The following is a 22,128-nucleotide window of genomic DNA, read 5'->3' on the forward strand; positions in this document are numbered from 1 at the left end:
ATACTATTGTTTTCGACTCATAATGATAACCTTGACAAATAAAAACAATTTATTTATTTTTATTGATATATTTTTAATAATATTTTATTCATATTAAACATTATGAGTTTATAATTAATTGCTTTTAAAATTAAAAAAAAACACAAAAAATTATTATCAAGTATATAATGAGAACACAGTAATATTTCAAATAATCACCCAGTAATAAATACTTAAAAGTAATTTTAATTGATATAATAATAAATTTAGCTCTTGATTTTTATATATTTTGTGTAAATGCCGAAAGAATGCGCAAATGTTCCGGATTAAATTTATTAAATCAAAGGCTCAATTGATAAAATATATAAAATTTAAGGACTAAATTTTTATTATATTAATAAAAACATGTATAGATGAAAAATATTTACATTATTATTAATTTACTTTAGTTGCTCACTTTCGAATTTCAATGAATAATTGTTTTGAATTTTTTGTTTAGAAGGATCAATTTGCTCAATATTAAAATTTAAAGGGACCAAAGAGACCTTTTTACCCAAAAAAAATAATTGTCTGGCCGAAAAGCAAATTGCTTTAAAGAATGCTAAACTAAAACGAAAATGTGAAGAAAAAAAAAAAGGAAAGCAGAAATAAGCGTCTGGTCTGCGTCTTTGGACCTTTTCGTTGGCTACTTGGCTTTGATTTTGGGGTCCAAAAAATTGGTAATTCTGTTTTTTGCTGAAAAACACTAAAGAAGATTTAAATTATAGTTAAGTAAGCCATCGTGACATTGAAGTTATGGTGGGATGCTCATAGATCTGTTTCTGGTATGCTTTGCTTTGCTTTGCTTTCCTCTTTCTCCTCTCTCCATATTCCGAACTTTAACTGCTCTCTACCTTTCTTTTCAGTTTTCTTTTTCGATTTTGGAGTTCAATGAATGGAGTAGAATGAGGAATTATGTTTGTTTATCCTGTAATTTGTTCCTAATTTAGGGTTTTATATGATAGAGGATTGCATCACATATCTCTTTTTTGACCTAAGAAAAAACAAGCAAACAAAAAAAAATCATCTCTTTTCTTTACCTTTCTTGTTTTGAGTTGTATGCTAAGAATATTCATATTTCGAGTATACAATAACAATCAGCTGGACGCCCCTTTTCTGCTTGTATAAACTTACGCACTTCATTTTTTTTTGTGTGTTTCTGCCTCTTTTAACTTAAAATTTTCCTAGTTCTAATACCCATTTCAGGGACAGTGGGGATATAATGAAGAAATTATATTTCTTATTTAATTAGTATGTACGTCAGAGGGCTTTTATAAGACTTAAAGAAACATGAATTCTCAACTCTAAAAACTAGGAAAACAATCAAAACTGAATATTTAATCTTGTAATTATGGAACAAATTAGGAACAGAATAAAACTAATTTCCTCCAACAACTCAGCAGGTTTTAGGAAACATATATTTTTTAGAAGCAGAAATCAGGTAAATATGTGAAAGACTGAAGCAGTCAATGTGTATACCTAATATTTGCTTACAATGGATAAAACTTAGGTTTTCTTTTCTATTTGACATCTTCACTTCCTTGATCTCTTTAAACTTTTAAGACTGTTTCACGGGTTGTATTACATATGTTATGGTGGTTTAGTTCAATGGTTGGAGAAAGGGTAGAAGTTTTAGGCTTGAGATGCAGTGTTCTCAGCTGCATCGAGACAGGCAAAAATGGGGAGTTATATGCAATGTTAGTGCGTAACAGGAAAATTCAGTAGATATGGAAATGGTTTAGGGTTGTTTATGATTGCAAGGAGATATGGCTGATGATTCTTCCTCTACTCTGTTGTTTATTTTTGAAGGATATATTTTGACCAATTAGAAACTTGTGACTTTTCACGGCTCGCTATAGTCTGCCTTTATGATTACATTTGATTTCAATCACGGTCTTCCTTATTATGAATTCTTTGGTTTTGTTCATTATCACATGAATTACATTGACAATAGAAGTTTTTCTAGCAACTTCTATTAAGGTGATATCATGGAAATATTTCCTTGTTAACTGCAAAAGTTGACAGATAATTTGATGGTTATAAATGCATTTAGTGATGATATTTATTAAAACAGTAACCTTGAAAAGTGTCATTAGGTGCTTGAGGAAAATGCTAAAATAATAAAAAGAGGAGGAAACATTATGGGGTTGGTTGGCTAATGGTGCTAATAATCCTTCTATTCATGCTTTCTTCACCAGCCTCTGTGAGACTGTGAAATTTGCTTCTATGATGCATTTAATTCTTTCTTAGTATGTAATCTAGCTGTGCTTTGCATTTATTATGGTCTTTATGTATCTTTTATTCCCCATCGTTTGTAGATGAACAGCAAATGTATCATCCAAAGACTGTTCCAGGTTCAAGTTTAGTTCGCAGCAACTCTTTGGTTCATGGTCAGCATTTAGATTGTGGTGCTAGCTCAATGGACCCTGTAAGTGGAGGAAACTCCAGCAACCCTAATCTTGCATCGAAGCAACGATTGCGCTGGACACATGAGCTCCATGACCGCTTTGTCGATGCTGTAGCTCAACTTGGTGGGCCAGATCGTGAGTCTCGTTAATGATCACCCTTGCTAATATTTAATTCTTATCCTGAACTTGTATGTGCTTGTAATGACTAGGTTGGCCATAAAAAAAGGGGTGCAAAAGGTTGGAAATTATGATGCCTTTATTTTGCTGCAAGATTGATGAAGTAAGATATTTTTGAAAGAAGGAAAACCAATTCTATAATTCCTGGAAACTTAAATGGTTAAAAGTGATTTCATAACTTGAGCATCTCTGTTTCATCTAGTCTCCTGTTTTTTGAGAATTATCCATAAAACATTTCCTGTTAAGTTGCATGAGAAACCATTATTTACCATGGTGGCTTTAATTTTTACATGGACGTGCTAATGCAGAAATTTTAATTACCATAAAATTTTCATGTTTATATATGGTAAAAGTGTATAACGGTGAAACAAGTTTCCTTCTTTTTACCCTCTCAGGAGCCACACCAAAAGGAGTTCTTAGAGTCATGGGTGTGCAGGGTTTGACAATATACCATGTCAAAAGCCATTTACAGGTATAATTCTTTTTTCAACCTAATGAAGAACTATACTTATTTATGTGCATAGTTTTGGAGCCCCCCAGGAAGTGAGGTTTTTGTTGAATGGTTCATGTATCATCTATGACTTTTGTTAACCCTATTGTTCTGATCCATCCAGAAATATCGACTTGCGAAATATCTCCCTGATTCTTCTTCTGATGGTAAGTTTCTTTTATCAATTTTTATTTTTTATGTAGATGTAAATTGATGTTAAAATTGTTGTTTTCTTGAAGTTTATATTCTTCATACTTAATTATAACTCAGGTTGTTTTGTACAAAACTTTTCTTCTTGATATTGCTTGTTTATTCTATTTGTTAATGAAGGTAAAAAGCCTGACAAGAAAGAAACTGGAGATATGCTATCCAATTTGGATGGTTCATCGTAAGTGAAGCTGCTGCTTTTTCAGTGATTTTAGTTTTTGAAATTATCCTTTTTCATATATATTCACCAGTTTTCAGAAGAGTAATTATTAGTTTCAACTTGTTTCTTGAATTTTGGGATGGTAGATTTTATATTTACATGCATAAGAAAACCTTAAGGTATGCTGGAATAAAGATAACATTCTTGAAATTGTCAGTCATATCAAAATGGCTGGTTAAATAGGGTTTTGGTACCTGTGAACAGGTAAAGCAAAATTTTAATCCAAATTGGGTTTGTATAGAGACACCTTTGGTTCCTGTTGTTCTGACCTGATATTATTGTGTTGAACATTGTAAGCAAATTTTAATTGTAACATTATACTTTTATTTCCTTATATCCTCAAGATAGTGGATTACTTTTTAAGGTATTAAATTCTTCAACATAATCAAATAATTTTAGTTATTGAATTGGTTGTTATTAATGATTAAAAAATGGACAGAGCTAATCTTCATTTAAATTATAGTTTTGAAGTTGGGTGTGCAAATCATTCTCATCAAAATATGCGGTGCAGGTATTTTGTTGAATATTAGCTTCAGTTCTTTAGTTCAATATTGGTTGTCGGCTTGGACACCTCAAATCTTGTTTTGTTTTAAAGAGTCGATGTAGGAGGCAGGTTACATGTTATCACCCCTAGTTATTATGCCTTGTGTCTAGAATCAAATGGATTTTTTAGTAATTTCCTTTCTTATACCACTATCTATAAAACTCAGTATTATATATCTGAGTTGAAGGAATTTTTTCCTTTCCCTGATTGCAGTGGCATGCAAATTACTGAAGCTCTAAAGTTGCAGATGGAGGTGCAAAAGCGCTTACATGAACAACTGGAGGCATGTATTCTCAATGCAAATTTAATATTAATTTGGTTATTATGTTTGTTTGGCTCTACTTGCTATTTGGAGTAGCATGGTATTGAGTGTCAACAACATTCGGGCTCAGTATTTTTCTCTGTATTTATTAAGAAACCGGTGCAATTTGCTATATTACTGTGCAGTGACACATGCTTTAAGTTTTTGGTGTTTCATTTACTTGTCTTCTCAAAACACAGATTTCACCTCTGATATACAACAGGTGCAGAGACAGCTACAATTACGGATAGAGGCTCAAGGAAAGTATTTAAAGAAGATTATTGAAGAGCAGCGCCTTGGTGGAGTCCTTGCAGAAGCACCTGGCACAGGAGCTTCAGTCCCAGCGTTGGGTGACAATGGCCTGGAATCTGACAAGAAGACTGACCCTGGAACTCCAGCCCCAACTTCAGAATCTCCTTTGCAGGATAAGGCTGCCAAAGAAGGAACTTCTGCGAAGAGCCACTCTGTAGATGAGTCTTTCTCATCTCATCATGAACCTTTGACCCCAGATTCTGGTTGCCATGTGGGTTCTCCAGCAGGGAGTCCTAAAGGGGAGATGTTGAAGAAGAAGCAACGGGTGAGCATGGCTGGAGCATTTGCTAAACCGGAGATGTTACTTCCACACCAGATACTAGATTCGAGCATAAATGCCTCCTATCAACAATCGCAGTCAGTTTTCATGGGAGAGCAATTTAATCCTTCATCTGGAATATCGATCAGAAATGAGAATCAATCAGGGAAGGGTTCAGGAACGGAGCTGTAGTTTATGTGCTACATGGTAAATGTTGTTGGTTTCATTTTGGCCATGTATTCCTGATGAGATTTCTGATTAGGTCAAAAAGAAAAAAAAAAGAACTAGTTAATGTCTGTTGTATGAGATAATCAGACTGAAGTAAATGTGTCCCTTTGACCTAATATATGTCGCATCCATATAGTGTAGTGGAATTAATTACAGTGAACGGTGCTGGGGACTTGGCTCGAGTGCCATGTCTATCAGTGATTGTTGTGTATTTTGGCTAAAGGTCTTAGAAAGACTTTGATGGCTGGCTTTAATTGGGTAACGTGGATTAGCACTGTTACTGTTGTTTTTAATTCTTTAATAACTTAGTAAGTCGACTTTGTTCATGGGATACTGCAGGTAGTCATGATGTCAATTTGCAGGCTTTCTACGTCATATTTGCAAATAATATTTTATTTTTTTAGGCAAGAACTATCATTCAAATTAGTTCTAACTTTTTAGGGATTATTTACATATTAAAATGGTCAGCTTTAAAAGAAATAATAAAAGATTAAATTAAGTGATTATTATCGTATTTAGAATAAATCACATTATAGTTGATGCAAAAATATAATTTAAAATGTTAGGCTTTTTGTATATCTATTTTTAAAAAATATCCTAATTTTAAGATTTAGCAAATTACGGTGTAAAATATATATAGCAAATTATATTGCAAATATGTATCACCAAAGGGAAAATGATGAGTGGCCAAAATCCAATATAGCCATTCAAGATGAAAAAGGAAATTAACTTAGATTTAAAAGAATTAAATGGTTATTTTTAATTATTAGATTTTATTATATAAAATGTTTGGCGTATTATTAAAAATTAAGTATTAGTTTTGTTACGAGAACCATAATTTTCTTTTTTGATATAATTCTGATTCAAAATTAAATTATTCTTGAAATACATAAACATCTAATTAAGATTTAAAACTATAATTAGTGAATATTGACAATAATTAATTTTAATGTCATATTTGTAAGGGAAAAATAATTTGATTTAGGCCCGTGTACCATATAATGATAATTTGATTCGATATAAAGGAAAAAAATACTTATGAATACTCTTTATGATTTGAAAATTACTAACATATCCCTAAAATAACATTAACAACTCATCCTCTACAATCCCATTAACTTGTTAAGGTCTATTATTAAATAAATTTTAAATGAAAATATTATTATTTTGTTATTATTTATATTGATTTACTTTTCTTTATTTTTAATTACAAAATCTATTAAATTTCACATATATTTATATAAAAATATAATGCAATTTAACATTTTAATTTAATAATTATAAAATGATTTTATAAGTAATTAATTTTATTATTTTAATTAAAAATTATTGAATAAAAAAATAAATAGAATAATTAATAAAAAATAACCTTTATATTTAAAGTTCATTTAATAAATAAACTTGAGTTGGTATATTTTTCATGACTAAAGTTAACATATTTCAGTCAATAAATTGAGATTCAAATATTTCATCAAAAAAATAAATAATTATAAATTAATTATTAAATTAACAAAAAAATCATGATTATTGTGTTCTTTTTTTTTTCCACTTTTCTATCAACAACTTTTTTTTTTTAATGTTAGTTTCTTTGCGTTTAAATTTTAATTTTATCCCCAACATACGGAATCGGCATAAAATCAAATCAAAGTCGTAAAAATTAAACAAAGTCCAATCCAATCAAACACAATTCATAGAAAGTAAAACTCCGACGCCATGTCCAGCTCCGATCCCAACAAGCTCATCTCCAAAGCCGACAAACTGTTAGCCTCCTCTCTCTCTCTCTCTCTCTCTCTAATGCTCTTACTTGTATGTATATTTAGAGGTTGTGTTGTAATTTACTTAGCTTAAGATTCTTAGATTTGCACTTTTTGGTTTTTGATATCCGATCCCATCGCTTGTAGAGTTAAAATGATCAAATTGATTTGATGTACATAAGGGGGGAAAAGTGGCAAAATGAATCAATAAGCATCACCCAACTTGTATCGAAAATATTAACTAATGTCTTAATCTGTTTATATTTGTAGAACAAAGCTAAGTCTTACAAGGTGGAGTGCAGATTGGAAAAGTGCTACTCTTTTATATGAACAAGCTGGTATGCTATCTACTTATTATTCGACATCTAGGATTTTATCTAAAATATTTAGTTGATTTTTTAAAAGAATTTTCTTCTACAAAATTGATCATGTAAATGTCATGGTTCTAATGGCTTTTCTCATTGATGCTCATGCTGTATGTAGCAAATGGATTTCGAGTTTCAAAGGATTATGAGAAAGCAAAGTTGGCATTCGAGAAAGCTTCCAAAGGACAAGAGATGCTAGCTTCGTATCCTTAATTCTTTTCTTTCACTTTATATTATACATTTTTTTTAATGCTATTCTTTCTATTTCATATCCAGTGTGTATATACTTAAAGACTTCAACTTGGAGGTCTAAAGTTTGAATCTTGAGACAGGGATGGTATAATAGAGGGTTCATGTACCAAAAATAGAAGGCAAATATATATCCGTTGTTACATCCTTTATAAGCTAATCAGTCCCTGGGATGCTGCTAAACACATGGAGTCTGCTGCTGCTTTAGCAAAGGAACTACGCAACTGGACTGAGGTTATCGACTTTTACAGAAGGGCATCTGAGCTATACATGCAGTGTGACAGACCACAACCTGCATCTGATTCACTTGCCAAGGCTGCCCGGTATGGACATTGCTTGAACCTTATGTTGTCTGAATTCTGATTTACATCATTTCAACTCTACTAATCTCCAATTCAGGTTTTTCAATTATAGCTAGTACTCTTGCGTATACACATTTATTTTTATTTAGATGGAACTTGACATGAAGTTCAATTGAAGTTGAACTTGCTCCATTAAGTGTTTTTTCTTGATCATATATGGTCAACTTTTTTATTTAGATGGAACTTGACATAATGTTCTTAAGTTCAAATGAAGTTGAATTTGCGCCATTAAGTGCTTTTGCTTGATCTTATATAGTCAACTGAAGTCCATCTTGTAAAGCTTTTGATATGACTCCACCATTCTCCTCCACTGTTGACTTATTATAGGAGATGGTGGAGTTTTATCAGCTTTCCAATGTCATTATAGTTTCTTTTTACTGTCACATCTGTGAATATGCTATTTGATTCGAATTGGCTATCAAACACTATTATTTACAATATGCAAGAAAATATCATGAATTAATCTTATTTCTTGGTATTTTCATGAAATTTGAAAAAGCATAGCCCAAATATCATGGACGTGGAATATTCTGAATTTTCAAATTCAAAGATTCCGGTTTCACTCATTCTTTTTTCCTCTTTCATGTTTATGGAATTATTATTGATCACTTGAGAATATTGATTTCCAATGCCAATATGCATTCAAATGAATATTCATGCAGGATGTAATTGTTTTTATTTGTATTATACATGTATTTATTTCCTAGTGCTTTTCTGCTTAATATTGTCAATTAATTGGTGTAATCAATAATCATTTCAAGAAACCTTTAAAAGAAAGAAAAAATCTCTTTGTTTTACATGCAACAATATAGTTGCAACATCACAGACTGAATCACAACTGCAATTTCCTCTTTAATCTCTTAGTACTTTTTCTTTGTAGTGCTTTGGAGGATGCTTTGCCTGATGATGCTGTTCAGCTATATACCGATGCTTGTGTTATTCTTGAAGATGATGGAAAGGAACAGATGGCCTTTGATCTGTATCGAGCTGCTGCTAGTGTTTATGTAAAACTTGAGAAGTAAGGATTTGCTTCTTAATCTGTTGAGAGGCAATATATTAAATCCTCATTCAGAGGATTGATAAATGAAAGTTACACCCTTGTGGTGTATTACATTCCTAAAATTAGAATACTGCTGTTTCTTAAAATAAAAGAAAAAACCAAAAACTGGAGGGTAGTTTTTGATTTTACTACCATATGATCATTAATTCGTAGTTAAATACGGACCTATTTTCGGCTAAAGGATTTCAAATGGTTTTATGTGTCTTTGTCTTTAGTCTGGAACTATGGAGTTCAGGTTGAGTAGACCTAAAGCGTGTGAATTGTAATTCCTTTTTTAAGCCAATTTTTGTCTTTGTTTAGTTGCACTTCTAGTAAGTATTTTTTTCTTTCATTAAGCCAATATCCATGTTAACTCCTGGCAGCATGCACTGCTTCATGACTGAAATGTCAAATGTGTTGGAATGCTTGTAAATTTAGAGAATCTGGTCGTAGGCAACTACATTGTTTGCATATATAAGCAAACCTTATATGAGTAGGCATTATTTATGTTTTTGTTATCCTCAGGTTCACTGATGCTGCTACTTTCCTATTGAGGTTGGGCTTAGCAGCTGACAAGTGCAATGCTAGAAATAGTCAGTGCAAGGTGCGACTTTATATTTTGCAGCCCAACTATTTCCGTAATTACTAAATATCCATTCGTTGCCATTCCATTCCTTTGTTTGTAAGTCAGCTGATAATTTTTTCCTGAGAAGTATAATGTGGCTAATTTTTGCTAATTTCTCTCTAAATCCATGTATGCTTTTAGAAGTAGTGGTGTTGAACTGCTTTATGACTTAATTAACTTGCAGTTTAGTTCCATTACACATATTTTTGCTACTTTCTGCAGAACATTTTATGTTTCCAACCCTTTATCTCTTTCTTATTGTGGCTGGTAGGAGATAAAACAAAACTTTCTTTTTTGTTAACATTTTTGCAAGGATGAAAGTAGGATTTTTGTCCTAGTGGCGACAGTCTTGCATGAACTTTTTTTGGACTATATACTGAAACCATCTAAAAGATTCCTTCTTTTCTCAAATTGAAGGCGCCTATCTTGGACTTGGTATGCTGATCAAGAAAGTGCTTTCCAAATCAAATTTCCCAACAAGTTTTGGTTGACTCTGGAAGATGTGACATATACCTATTTGCCTGTATAAACTGAGTTTTTTCATGAATAAACTGACTTTTAAATCTGATTTTAAGTATTGTGAAACTTACTTCCTTAAGTGGTATTTACTGCATGGTTCTACTTAATTCGGGTTAATTCTTTATGCACCATCTCTAACAAAGTATAGCTTTGTATATGTGATAAAAACTTAATCCCATGAGGTGTTATTGATCTGTGTACCATGTGATTTAATAAAGATCACCTTCTTGCTATCATCTGAAGGCTGTTGTTCTTTTTGCTTGTTTAACACTAACATTTTCTTCTTTTGTTCATTTGCTGAAAGGAACTTTGTTGGTAACAATCTGCTAACCCTAATATATATAATTTCAGGCGTATCTGAGTGCAATTATTGTGTATCTTTATGCTCATGACTTAAAGCAAGCAGAGAAGTGCTACAATGATTGTTCACAGTAAGTGCAGTTATCTTTGAGCTACCTTTCAAACCAATATGTATTGAGGCATTTGTAGTACTCAGGAATGTGGTTAGCGGCTCTGGACTGGCTGATCTTGTTAGTGCACTATCATTTTAATTTTGATTGATACTTAGGTACTCATCACTATCATATGAGACATTGCCTGAAAAAGGTAATTCTCCAGCAACTGAAAACAACCGTCAATAATATCTTCATTCTTCAACACCTAGACAAAATTGAACTAAACGCATGTTAGGTGTTTGTTTTCTATGGGAATTTTCTCAAAAATTGTCAATCTATATGTCTACCAAATGCATTAAAACACTAGCATTGATTCTCTGCCCTGTAGTCTTACTGTATTGTAAATTGTGTTTTTCCCCTTATTTTATAAAGTTCTGTCCTCTCCCCTTAAGTGTAAAAAAATGTGGATCCCATTCACAATTTTCTTTACACTGATGACTTTGGAAACTTTTTTGTTTATTATTACAATATTATGCCCCCCCCCCCAATGGATGTTGTTAAGCATTTTCATGTATATTAAAGGCATCAAGCAATAGAATGATGATAGTTAAACTTCCTGCTACTCTAACTTGTTTTTTGATTGTTATTGTGAAAATCACATCATATATTCCTACCATTTCAATGTTTGGTTTTTAAGGCGTAATGTTGTCTCCCCTGCCACATAAAGGAAAACCAGTTACGTTATGTATCCTTAAGATTAATGCTGTAGCTGAAAGCATCTAGAAGAAACCAACAATACTGTCTACCCATTTGTTTTTGTTTCCTGTTTTATCTTTTATACTTAAAGATAATGACATTTGCTTACAGAAAAGGTGATCTAAACTACTATTGTCTATGGATATTTTCAGAATTGATGCTTTCTTAAGAAGTGATCAGAACCGTTGTGCTAGTAAACTTCTTTCTGCTTATACAGAAGGTGATGTAGAAGAAATCAAACGTGTAGGTCAGTCGAGTACTATTTCCAATCTTGACAATGTGGTATGTTTTTTTGACCATTTGCACCTTTGTTTTTGGAAATACATGTGCCTCTCCTACAATAAAGTGAATGATTTTGTGGGGACATTTCATCTTCTGCATGCTATAGTTGGATTAAATCACTTAGCCTAAGATTCAACCCATGCAACCATGGAAGATTCTAATTGGCCTAAAACCATGCAGTTTATGTGATACTTGGCTTATAGTTGCCCTTGGCTTAGAGGATCTTCTAAAGAACTAACATGGGAATAAAGGAATTCAAAATTTAAAGCACATGTCCATGCACACCTGGGCCACAGATATAATAAATACATGCGTTTTGAACCTTTATATAGGCAATTAAAAAACTGAGATCATAAAGTTGACCATGGTAGGAAAAGGGAAAATATCATTGAAGTTGGAAGATTTTGGTTTTTGTTATAAGCTGTCATTTGAGTTTCTTCTCCTGAAAAAGGGCTAAGTGGAGCATACTTCTATTTTGTTGTTTCTATTGTGTCCTAGTTGATTTATTTTGGCATTTTCCTATTGAACTCATTGTATATTAAAATATATAATAAAAAGTGTACGATTTCCATTTTCTACAATGTGGAATGGGATGGTGGGATACACAACAGTGTAGCTCCCATCTTCTAGTTGATGCTGTTCTCCTTCGCTTATCATCTAGCTTTCAGTGGTCAAACTAGATATTAGAATATGATTTTCACTCTGCATATCATCTTGGCTAAGAGAAGAAGGCATTAAAGAAAAAAACATAAGGTGGTGTTAGTGGGGACTCCTGAAAATCTTGGTTGCTTTTGAATGTACCTGTCTATATTTCATTTTAATCTTACAAAGCAGATAGACAGTGATTCGGGACATGGAATGCTATTCCTTCAATTGCAGACAATTTGAGTGAGAAAATGAAATTGTGTGTGCAGATCATAAAGCTTGCAAGGAAGTTGCCTACTGGTGATGTGGCTGAACTAAAGGAAGAAGCTGCTAAAGGTGAGGAAGAAGCACTGGATGAAAATGACCTGACATGAGTTTTACCTGTAAGAAATTGTTTCATCCTCTGCATCCATGGGATTTGTGTGTGCTGCTCATCCCATCCTTTCTTTTCATGTAATTACATAGGCATAGAAACATGTTCCATTTAAGTTTGCTTTAACTCTTGTTGTGCTTTGCCTACTTGAAAAAGAATGATGTTTAATCATTTTTAAACTGTTGCTTGTTTATACGAGTGGGCTTCACAATGCAATTGCCCTTATTGGAACTTTCTTCTTTCAAACTAAGTTGCACGTTTTACAAATGTATGCTTTGGGGAGTAAATTCAAGGCTCATTAGCTCCTTTTGTAAGGTGGTTTTAATCTCAGCAAGACGATGGCACGCTTTTAAGTTGTAGTAATGTGTGTTAGAATTGCACATATATCTTGCAATAAGAAAAATGTATTTGTATGAATATTAAATATTTGTTCATTGAACAATAATAAATTCATCCAAAATGCATGGCAGTGATGGCAAGTTGTTCACAGTTGAAATGCATTTAAGAGTTTAAACAATGCATAAAAACTAAAAACCAGAAGCATTTTGCTAGTAAGTTTGTAAAGATGACGATGCACAGTTTATTAGGATAAGATTTAGTGGTAAAGAATTCAATATATGTATAAACTTAAATTATTTCTGAAATTTTTCCTTGAAATTTCGCTATTTAAGTGCTATTTTGAAAAGAATGGCAAAGTCTCATTTTTATTTTGTTCACATAGCTGGCGTGATTGGGGCATGTATTTATTGCTTCTAAAGGTAGGTAGTTCACGAGACATGCGTGTTTAGTACTAAACTGCAAAACACTATTAACTCATATCGTGTTGTAAGGTTACTCTATCAATCTATAAATAGAGGCTCATGCATGTTAGTACTAAATCGTAGAAAACTATTAATTCATGTCGCGTTCCAAAATTACTCTACCATTGAGGCTCGATAAGTAATCGAGTTTCCATTTCGTCATATTCAAATTAAAGAAATTGAGTACTCCTATGGATGCTAAAAAAAAAAAAGCTTCATCAAATTCTTTGATTCAACTCAAAGAAATGTTGCAAATAGGCTTCACAAAATTTGAATTAAAGAAATTGAGTACGCAAGCTTTCATCATATTCAAATCAAAGAAATTGAGTGCAACTGCAAAATGAAATTCAAGAGCACCGTAGAGTGCTAAACTTTCTGCAAGGAAAGAAGTGCGCATTCATGCTACCAGAAAGCGCATAACGGGTTTGGAGGAGAGGTAGCAAGCGCTCATTATTTATGGAGCACTCGGTCACTTGAGAGATTAGAAGAAATTAAAAAAAGTAGTTAAGTCACCTTCAGTTTTTTTATTCCAGGATAGTATTTAATTGAAAAAATAAAAAGTATGAATTCTGCAAATAAGTTTCGTCTACTACGATGCTCCAAACAAGCTTTTTGCAATTTATATCGAAACGAGGATATCTGCAAAATTAAATTCAAAAACACCATGGAGTGCTAAACTTCTTTTCGAGAAGTGTTAGAACAATGGATCTTGTAAGGAAAGAAGCATACACTCACCCTATTAGAGCATGCATTGAGGGATTGGTTTGGAGGAGAGATAACTTATCTATAAAAGGAATAGCAAGCGCTCATTGTTATAAAGCACTCGATCGTTATTTGAATGATTAAAAGAAATTAACATAAAACAATTATATCATCTCTAACCCTTCTTAATTAAAAAAAAAGTATGTACTTGCAAGAAGAATTAACCAAAAAAAAGTTTTCTTATTTCAAGAAATTATATAGTTGCAAAAAAAAAGTTTTAAGGGTGTAAATGACCATTATTCAACTATTAGTCTGGTGTAAGGTGTTCATTATGATTTTAAGGGTTTACATTACCTTTTTATTATTACAATTTCTAATTTTTATGAACAATTGATTTGATGTTATATGTTCATTATTATTTTAAGGATTTAGATGACTTTTTTTATAATTTTTAATTTTTCTAAAACTTTAATATATGCTTATAATTTTTTAAATATGTTTTGTTAATTTGTAATTTTTTTATAATATATTAGGCTTTATTAGATTTTTTTTTGTAATTTTTATAATATTTATAATTTTTTTGAAAACCTATAAAATTTATAAAAAAAAATTCATAAGTATTTTTTTATAATTTATTATAATTTTTATGAGAAAAATAGAAGATAAAATTAGAACCTATTACATTTTGCCATCTAATTGGTTCGTCATTTGATTTTAACGATCAACGTGGTTAAAAACAAAAATCATTAATAAAGAGGCTTAATTAATTTTTTTATTAACAATGAAGACTCAATTAAGTGTGAATTAAGGTCGGAGCTTAATTGATTTTTTAGTATTTTATTAAGGGTTTACTTGAATTTATGTTAACCCTTTTCCATAGTTTTTAATTTCAAACTCCTTTAATTTTTAATTACTTATTTTATTTTTATTAAAGAAATAAAATTACGAGTGTGTTTAAAGTTGAAAGAAAGTATGTATACTTTTTCAAAATAAAAAAATTTACTCTATTAAATACGGTAGGTTATGAACTTATCATTTTCCGATAATGCAATAATTTTAATAGGGTAGAAAAAAATAGAGAATGGAAGGAAATGAGAGAGAGAGAGAGAGGATACCCCTTTTTTGTTTGCTTAGCTGCCACTTTATTAGCTTCTCTTCCAATCCCTCGTTATAACTTTCTTCCACTCTTTCTATACAACAAATTTCAATCCTTCCTAAGCAGTTTCTACAATCAACAAAACCTCTTGCACTCTTTTAATCCAACCTTCATTTCAACAACACTCTCCTTATACATTGTATTGGATTCGGATCCTTCTCCTTTGCACACCTCTACTTGTAAGCCTCCAACACTGCTTAGCTAGTAAAGCCACATTCATTAAGCCAACATCTTTGGAACCCATACCACCACATTCCTTCATTTTATTCACCAATGAATCTCTCTCTTCCTGCTTTTCACCCCACCAAAACCACATTCATTTCTTCTTATAACAATGCATTATGTATATTGGACGACCACAAGCCGCTGCCTCTCCCTCCTTGTGACAACTTTTTTCTTTCAAAAAATTTATGGTTTTACTCCACAAACTTAGAACCCCTAAACATGAACCAGGGTTCCTAGTTTTCTGAGCAGGGACATTATTAGTACTCAAAATAGCACTTGACTTGGCCAAATTAATAATGTCCCGACTTTGCAAGATGGACATCAATATTATTGGAAGAACAACGAATCATCTACAAACAACAAATGTGACCAAAATAGGACATGCATTCCATAATCCATAACAACCCCATATGTCAACCTTCAAAGCCATCTCAAATTTCTTCCCCTTCTTTAAGTGATGTGATGAAAAACTTCATTTGCAACGAATGTGTCTATTTTCGATGAATGCACTCTGCTCTTGGGTTATGAACTTCTCCATATATTAGTCATAACCTTGGACATTATCTTATAGCCAGAGTTGCAACAATTAATAGGCATAAACTGGAAGACCTCTTCTTAACATTTAACTTTCGTATAAACATCACATTTATGTAGTTTAGATCTTTCTCCAAACACCCTTTTTGAGAAAAATTCTTGCATTGCCTCCACAACCTCTTTAGCTATCTCCCAATAATTCTGGTAGAAGAAACCACAGTAACCATCAGGCCCTGCTGCCTTCACTGCACCTAGCTGATATGCAGCTTGCATGATTTCAATCTATCGACCTCTCTACTTAAATCTTTATTAGTATCAGCATCGACCACCCTTTCATCCTCAATCCACTGATCATCATCCCCTTTCACCCTAAGCACCTTATTTTTCCTCCTCTGCAATGTAGCCATGTGAAAAGAAATAGTATTCCTATCCCCAAACTCTAACCACTTCACCCTACATCTTTGAAACCAAATCTTTTCCTCCCTTTCCCATCTCTCTTTTAATTCCCCATTCAGCTTTCCTAATTTCCTCTTATCATTACACCTACTATTTTAAATCTCCCCGATTCTTTCTAGAATCTCATCAATCAGCTTTCTATTATTAGGGAACATCTTTCTGCTCCATTTTTTGCCAATCAGTTCACCTTAGTTCTTGATGTAGCCACTATCCTCCATCCAACTTGCCCACAACTTCAAATTTAAACTGCTTCGGCCCTTTCTTATCCTTCACTTCAGTATCAACCAGCATAGGAGGATGATCAGATCCTACCATTAGCAGATTAAAAACTTAAGCACTAGGGTACTGGCCAATCCATGATAAAGTTCCCAAAGCCCTGTCAATCCTTTCCTCAATGAGACCATCCTCCCTTGTATTAAACCATGCAAACCTCAAACCCTTAAAATTCAAATCAATGCAACTTAAATTCTCAATCATCTCCCTAAAAGCCTGAATCTTTCTCATTTCTCATCCCCCCACCCTCCTTATCATAGATAACTTTCGAATAATTTCTAAAACAAGTAATTCTAAATTTTTTTTAAAAAGTAGTAAAATAAACGGTTGGCCTATTAGTTGTTGTAGTTACGAGCATGTTACTTGTTTTGAACTTATCCTAATTTTATCAACTCTTCCCAATAATTTTTAATTTCAAAACTCCTTTTATTTTTAATTACTTATTTTCAATAAAAAAAATATAAGATTATCATTTGTCTATAAGTCTAGCAAGAGTTCAATACTCAGCTACCGAATATCTTAGATAAAAAAGCAAGAGAAAATAACTCTATACATATATACACAATGTATAGATTTATTTCTGTTGGTTTCATCACCCACAAGAGTTCAATACTCAGCTACCAAATATTGGAATATCTCAGATAAAAAAGCAGGGAAAAATAACAATATAGCAGATAAGATGAAAGTACACATTCGGTATTATTAATTTCACTTTAAAAATCATATAAATGAGACTTTCCATCTCCATCAATTCGTACACTAATAGATGTACATCACACATTATCCCTTCGAATACAATGCTAATGGTTTTGCCAGCTTCAACTTGATATACACAATCAATTCCTCAACAATCAAACTCAAGTACCACACTGGATTATTCATTTTTTGCCAGTTGTTATGCCAACCACGACATTGCTCACCTGCAAATGCATAATTTTATCACTATCCACCTTCACCATGTGGAATAACTTTGAAAAAAATGAATAGCACATATTAATGCTTAAACATATGCTGTTAAATCTGTATTTACCAATTTCCCACTCTCGTCAACAGACATGGGGTTCTCAACAACAACAGTTTGGCTCTGATGAATACAATATTTAAAGCCAAAGGTTAGATTCAGTAAACAGTTGACTACTCAAAATCATCTACCTTTCCTCATAATAAACCTAACAAATATGTAAAGCTTCAGAACTTACTGGCGAAGCAGATGGCGTAGCCATAGACCCTGTGGCAGCTTTCCCATTAGGTCTGTTTACGGGAAGGGGAACCCTTACATTGCCCATCTGAATGATAAGAGAGTAAGGAATGGGTGAACCTCCAATTACAGTTCTAACTTTTTCCCTATAAACATACTCATGCATATAAAGTATCTCACAAAGGTTCTCAAAAAAATATTTATTGGATGGGCAAAAGCGGATAATAAGCTCTAATCCTTCCGATTAAATTTAGAAAACTTAGCAAAGAAAAAGCCTTTTGACTGATATTTATTTGACCAGGGGCAATCGATACCATTAAACCATTGATGTCTAATATATTGCAATGTAAGAAAATCTACGCCCCAGCATGAAAGGCTGCATAAAATTTGAATATTTGATAAGTGAATGGCCGGTAAGACCAAATTTGAGAGGTATGTCCCCAGCCGAGAGAGGGAGACCCCTGGGGGGGGAAGACAAAAGACACAAAAAACAAGAAAATATAATTATATTTTCAACAGCACTACGGCAAAGGGCTTGCAGCAACAGTAAATGCTGCACACAAAAATGGATAATGCTAAAGAAATTAAAGATTTTGAAAAACTGAAACTCATTTCAGGTGACTTCATAGATCAGAAAACAAGAAATAAGATACGAAGGGAAATAATGACTACTATTGACCAAATTATGAAATAATATGGCCCTCTCTTAGCCTCTTGTGAAATGAAAGCAAATCTTTGAATCTCTACATATTATTTTATATATATTTATATGTTAATGACAATTGAAAGTTGCATCAATTCAATCATACTTACACCAACATTAGTAACATATTGACAGACAGCACATTTGACTGATGGAGCTCCATATGGATACATTAAAGTTGTACGGCAGTGCCCGCAAGTGATGTGAGAAATCTGGTTGGATGCTACTCCATGTTCAGAAAAACTCAGTAAACAAGCTAGGAATCACAAAGGTGAAAAAAGAGAGAAAAAACTGACAAAACATAAGATAACCTATTTTAATCGCATTGCAAGGCAACCTGGAAAACCAATGGTATGAGATGAATGAAGAAACAAAACAGAAAATACTGTATGGTTTGTACTCACTCTCAAATTTGATTAGAACAGCCATTATCCACCAGTGATATCTTGAACTAAAGTAGCTCAGAAGACTACCAAACGAAGATGACAATGACAATAGAAACAAAGAATATAAAGGTAATAAAAGACATCCATGCTCGACACATTGTAACGCTGGAAAACCAAATACAGCACAAAGAAGCACTGATCAGGAAATGGAATCACATTCCCCCTTTTTTAGAAAAGAAAAATGAACAAGATTCCTTAAACTCGTTTACAGTGCAGAAACAAATTGAAGAAACAGATCTTCAACCTACAAGCATTATATTTTCTTAAAAGCACAAAAATAATTTTCCATTCTTCTTTAACAGAATCATTTCCGCAATTCCAAACATTACAACCACAAATTTATATCACATGCACAGAATCATTAAATTGTACCTGGTGCAACATTAATGGTGTGACAGCAAGAGCATCTTATACTTGCTGCTCCACGTGTATACATTAGCAATGTTCGACAACCTCCACATATGAGTTGAGCCATTTCCATCCCTGCATGCTTATTTACAAACTTGGTGATCAAGCCATAATAATTTGATTCAACTTATTTACATATCGAAACACAAGGAATATTACTGACCACCCCATGTTTAATTTTTCTTTCACTTAAATTTTCTTATTTCTCTAATAAATTCTGGATAACAACACCATAATTAGCATTAACAGATGGTTTCGAACTATCTATCAACAAAGGAAACCAACATGAAAAAGGAAAAAGAAGATTCATCTAAAAATACAATAGAGTGGAAGTTCAATAGACTGTCTGTTTAAAGGATTGGAAAAAACTCTACCTAGAGCATTGCTGGCAGGTTAACCCTGCAATTAATGAGAGCCATCAATAATCTTGTCAAGATAACGACCTTTGTTTTTTTTTGGAGGGGGTTGGAGGCACAATCAAGCCAACTTAGGTGGTAGATTTCAGCTGTTGGCAAGATGGAGTCATATTTCCGACAGTTCAAATGGAGCACGGTTTATGGACCATAAAAATTATTTATGATTTGTTTGGAGTGCTCGTATAATTCGAACTCAGTCGTTATCTATCTTATACAATCAAGTTCACATAAAGAAGCAAGTATAAAAGCAAGAAATTCTACTATAAAACAGACTATGTCTAACGAATAATATATTCAACAATCAGCCAAGAACATAACATCCAAATCTCTAACACAAGCAGCATTAAGCTGATACAAGCAAATTGCCATGAATTTGATTTCACTGTTTCTTTATTACACCATGTACTAAACATTGATAGGGCCACTTAGAACATAAAGAAAAATAACAACTTTATGAACTATATCTCTTGATTTTCAAGCAGAAATGATCACCAATTGTCCATTATACTGAAAGCCAGCAACTGCTCTCAACTTCAAAAAACCAATGAATGGTTTTACATTTGTAAATGATAAGAAAGAGAAATGAAGTGTACCAGGGGGAGTAATTGTATTGCATAATGCACAGCAAACACTGGTAGCACCTCTAGGATAAAGAAGAATGCTCCGACACCCAGTACAGATAAGCTGGCTCTGCATATCTGCAATCATTGAAAAGGGCCATAAGAAAGATGATTTTTCCAAAGTGCTAGTTGTAATGGATAATGTTGGTTTGAAAATTCAATATGAAAAAGATGATAGTAAAATCCATAACATTCCGAATTCCTGAAATTACAAGCGGAAAAAAAGAAAAGGAAACTAATAGTGAAAAACATCTGACTGAAAGAAGGCGCAAACTCATTCAACAACTAGCCCTCAGCGGGAAATTGATGAGAGTGCTATCTCTTAAGACAACTATTAGATATACAGAAATCGTATGCGATAACATTCACAATAAAACAACAACAACAGGGAATGAGAACTCGAAATTCCAAAATTCGGGAAGGAAAAATCATTAAAACAGAATATTAGTATCTAATGCTAAGTCTTTTTTTCAATCACTTTCACCCTTTTAATAATATTTGGCAACCCCTCAGCACAATTAAGACTTCTCTTTCTAAAATCCCTTGTTTTTCAATTAAATCCTTGGCTAATAAAATAGTTAAAGCGGGATTGGGGATCATCATCTAATTTTATTTGAAACCAAATTTACAAATAGAATTACGGATAGTTTCACGTAAGACAACTCCAATTCTAAACGGAACTAAAATTGACGAACATAGATAAGATCGGAATTAAAAAAACCCCCAAAATAAAGAAGTACCCGATTTCACCACCTTCAACTAGGAACCAATTCCAATTCTTTGATGAGCTATCGAATTGAGAGTTAAAATTCCTATCAAACAGATGACAGAAAAGGGGGGATTAATCGTGATTAAGAGGTGAAATTTAAGAAAAAAGAACACACAAAAAGTTCGTTTTACCTTGAAGAAGGCGGAGGAATTGAATATAAGAAAAATAAATTATTAATATGTTATTCAAAAGGAAATTAGATGCTGTGATATTTTTGCAAAATACGATGCGATGAGATCCGCGAAATTCGAAAATATGCTCCCTTTTCTTTTCCTTTTTGAAATATGGTTTTTGTTTTTGGGATAAATAGAAAAAAGTTAAACTATCTAATGATACTAAAGTAAACTATTCGAAAGGTTATTCGAATGCTTTCATTATTTGAAATATGTTTTTTTGTCATTTAAACTATTAATCTCGTTCGAAAGCTCTTATTCCTCTTTTTTTTTTTACAACTTAATCAAAATATAAACAACTTTTTTCTTCAATCTCTGACACAGAATGTCAAATTAGATCTAAGGTACATTTTTCTACTCATCGATGGATACTGATCCATAAGTACTGATTGATGAATTATCGTTTAGAGCTCGCTACTTGAACTTTTTATATAAAAAACTTAACAATCTAGTAGCTTAAATAAAAAACTTTTGAATAGTTTAGTTACATAAATAAAAACTTTTGAATAGTTCAATGATTATTTTATAACTTTTTGAAGTTGAGTGACCAAAATATATACTTACTAATAGTTTAGTTACCTTGGGAATAGTTTACCCATAAATAAAGTTTGCATTTGTTAAAGGATTTATCAAATTTTAGTTCCTTAGCATGTGATTGTGTTATAGGGCTAAAACTTACAACCGCACAAACTTAGGCAATTTCTTTGTTTCAAATCCGCCT

General features: G+C 32.5%; 3 protein-coding genes across 8 annotated transcripts; 2 read left to right on the forward strand and 1 right to left on the reverse strand.

The window, feature by feature from the left end:
* The first annotated feature begins 572 nt into the window (after positions 1–572).
* On the forward strand, positions 573–5,457 carry LOC107963743 (myb family transcription factor PHL7). 2 transcript variants are annotated; one of them, XM_016900198.2, is made up of 7 exons: positions 573–803; positions 2,337–2,561; positions 2,999–3,075; positions 3,218–3,260; positions 3,424–3,481; positions 4,278–4,347; positions 4,589–5,457. In XM_016900198.2, exons 2-7 carry the CDS (start codon positions 2,348–2,350, stop codon positions 5,126–5,128), a joined length of 1,002 nt encoding a protein of 333 aa, XP_016755687.1. In that variant the 5' UTR covers positions 573–803; positions 2,337–2,347; the 3' UTR covers positions 5,129–5,457. The 2 variants fall into 2 exon arrangements, with proteins under 2 accessions (XP_016755687.1, XP_016755688.1); XM_016900199.2 differs by having other exon boundaries at positions 598–698.
* A 1,240-nt stretch (positions 5,458–6,697) lies between these two features.
* LOC107963744 (gamma-soluble NSF attachment protein) lies at positions 6,698–12,774 on the forward strand. 2 transcript variants are annotated; one of them, XM_016900201.2, is made up of 9 exons: positions 6,698–6,924; positions 7,189–7,256; positions 7,402–7,486; positions 7,697–7,855; positions 8,775–8,912; positions 9,459–9,537; positions 10,429–10,508; positions 11,381–11,510; positions 12,425–12,774. In XM_016900201.2, exons 1-9 carry the CDS (start codon positions 6,878–6,880, stop codon positions 12,527–12,529), a joined length of 891 nt encoding a protein of 296 aa, XP_016755690.1. In that variant the 5' UTR covers positions 6,698–6,877; the 3' UTR covers positions 12,530–12,774. The 2 variants fall into 2 exon arrangements, with proteins under 2 accessions (XP_016755690.1, XP_016755691.1); XM_016900202.2 differs by having other exon boundaries at positions 6,699–6,924; positions 11,381–11,475.
* A 4,575-nt stretch (positions 12,775–17,349) lies between these two features.
* Positions 17,350–21,607, reverse strand: LOC107887496 (protein LSD1). 4 transcript variants are annotated; one of them, XM_041096387.1, is made up of 8 exons: positions 21,366–21,607; positions 21,206–21,277; positions 20,439–20,543; positions 19,394–19,504; positions 18,686–18,798; positions 17,874–17,960; positions 17,705–17,758; positions 17,350–17,594 (listed from the first exon to the last, which is right to left on the reverse strand). In XM_041096387.1, exons 3-8 carry the CDS (start codon positions 20,539–20,541, stop codon positions 17,553–17,555), a joined length of 510 nt encoding a protein of 169 aa, XP_040952321.1. In that variant the 5' UTR covers positions 20,542–20,543; positions 21,206–21,277; positions 21,366–21,607; the 3' UTR covers positions 17,350–17,552. The 4 variants fall into 4 exon arrangements, with proteins under 4 accessions (XP_040952321.1, XP_040952320.1, XP_040952319.1 ...); XM_041096386.1 differs by having other exon boundaries at positions 21,219–21,277; positions 21,366–21,580; XM_041096385.1 differs by having other exon boundaries at positions 18,686–18,831; positions 21,219–21,277; positions 21,366–21,580.
* Positions 21,608–22,128: the final 521 nt, after the last annotated feature.

The sequence above is a fragment of the Gossypium hirsutum genome, chromosome D06 (assembly GCF_007990345.1).
Source record: "Gossypium hirsutum isolate 1008001.06 chromosome D06, Gossypium_hirsutum_v2.1, whole genome shotgun sequence".
In the NCBI taxonomy this organism is placed as follows: domain Eukaryota; kingdom Viridiplantae; phylum Streptophyta; class Magnoliopsida; order Malvales; family Malvaceae; genus Gossypium; species Gossypium hirsutum.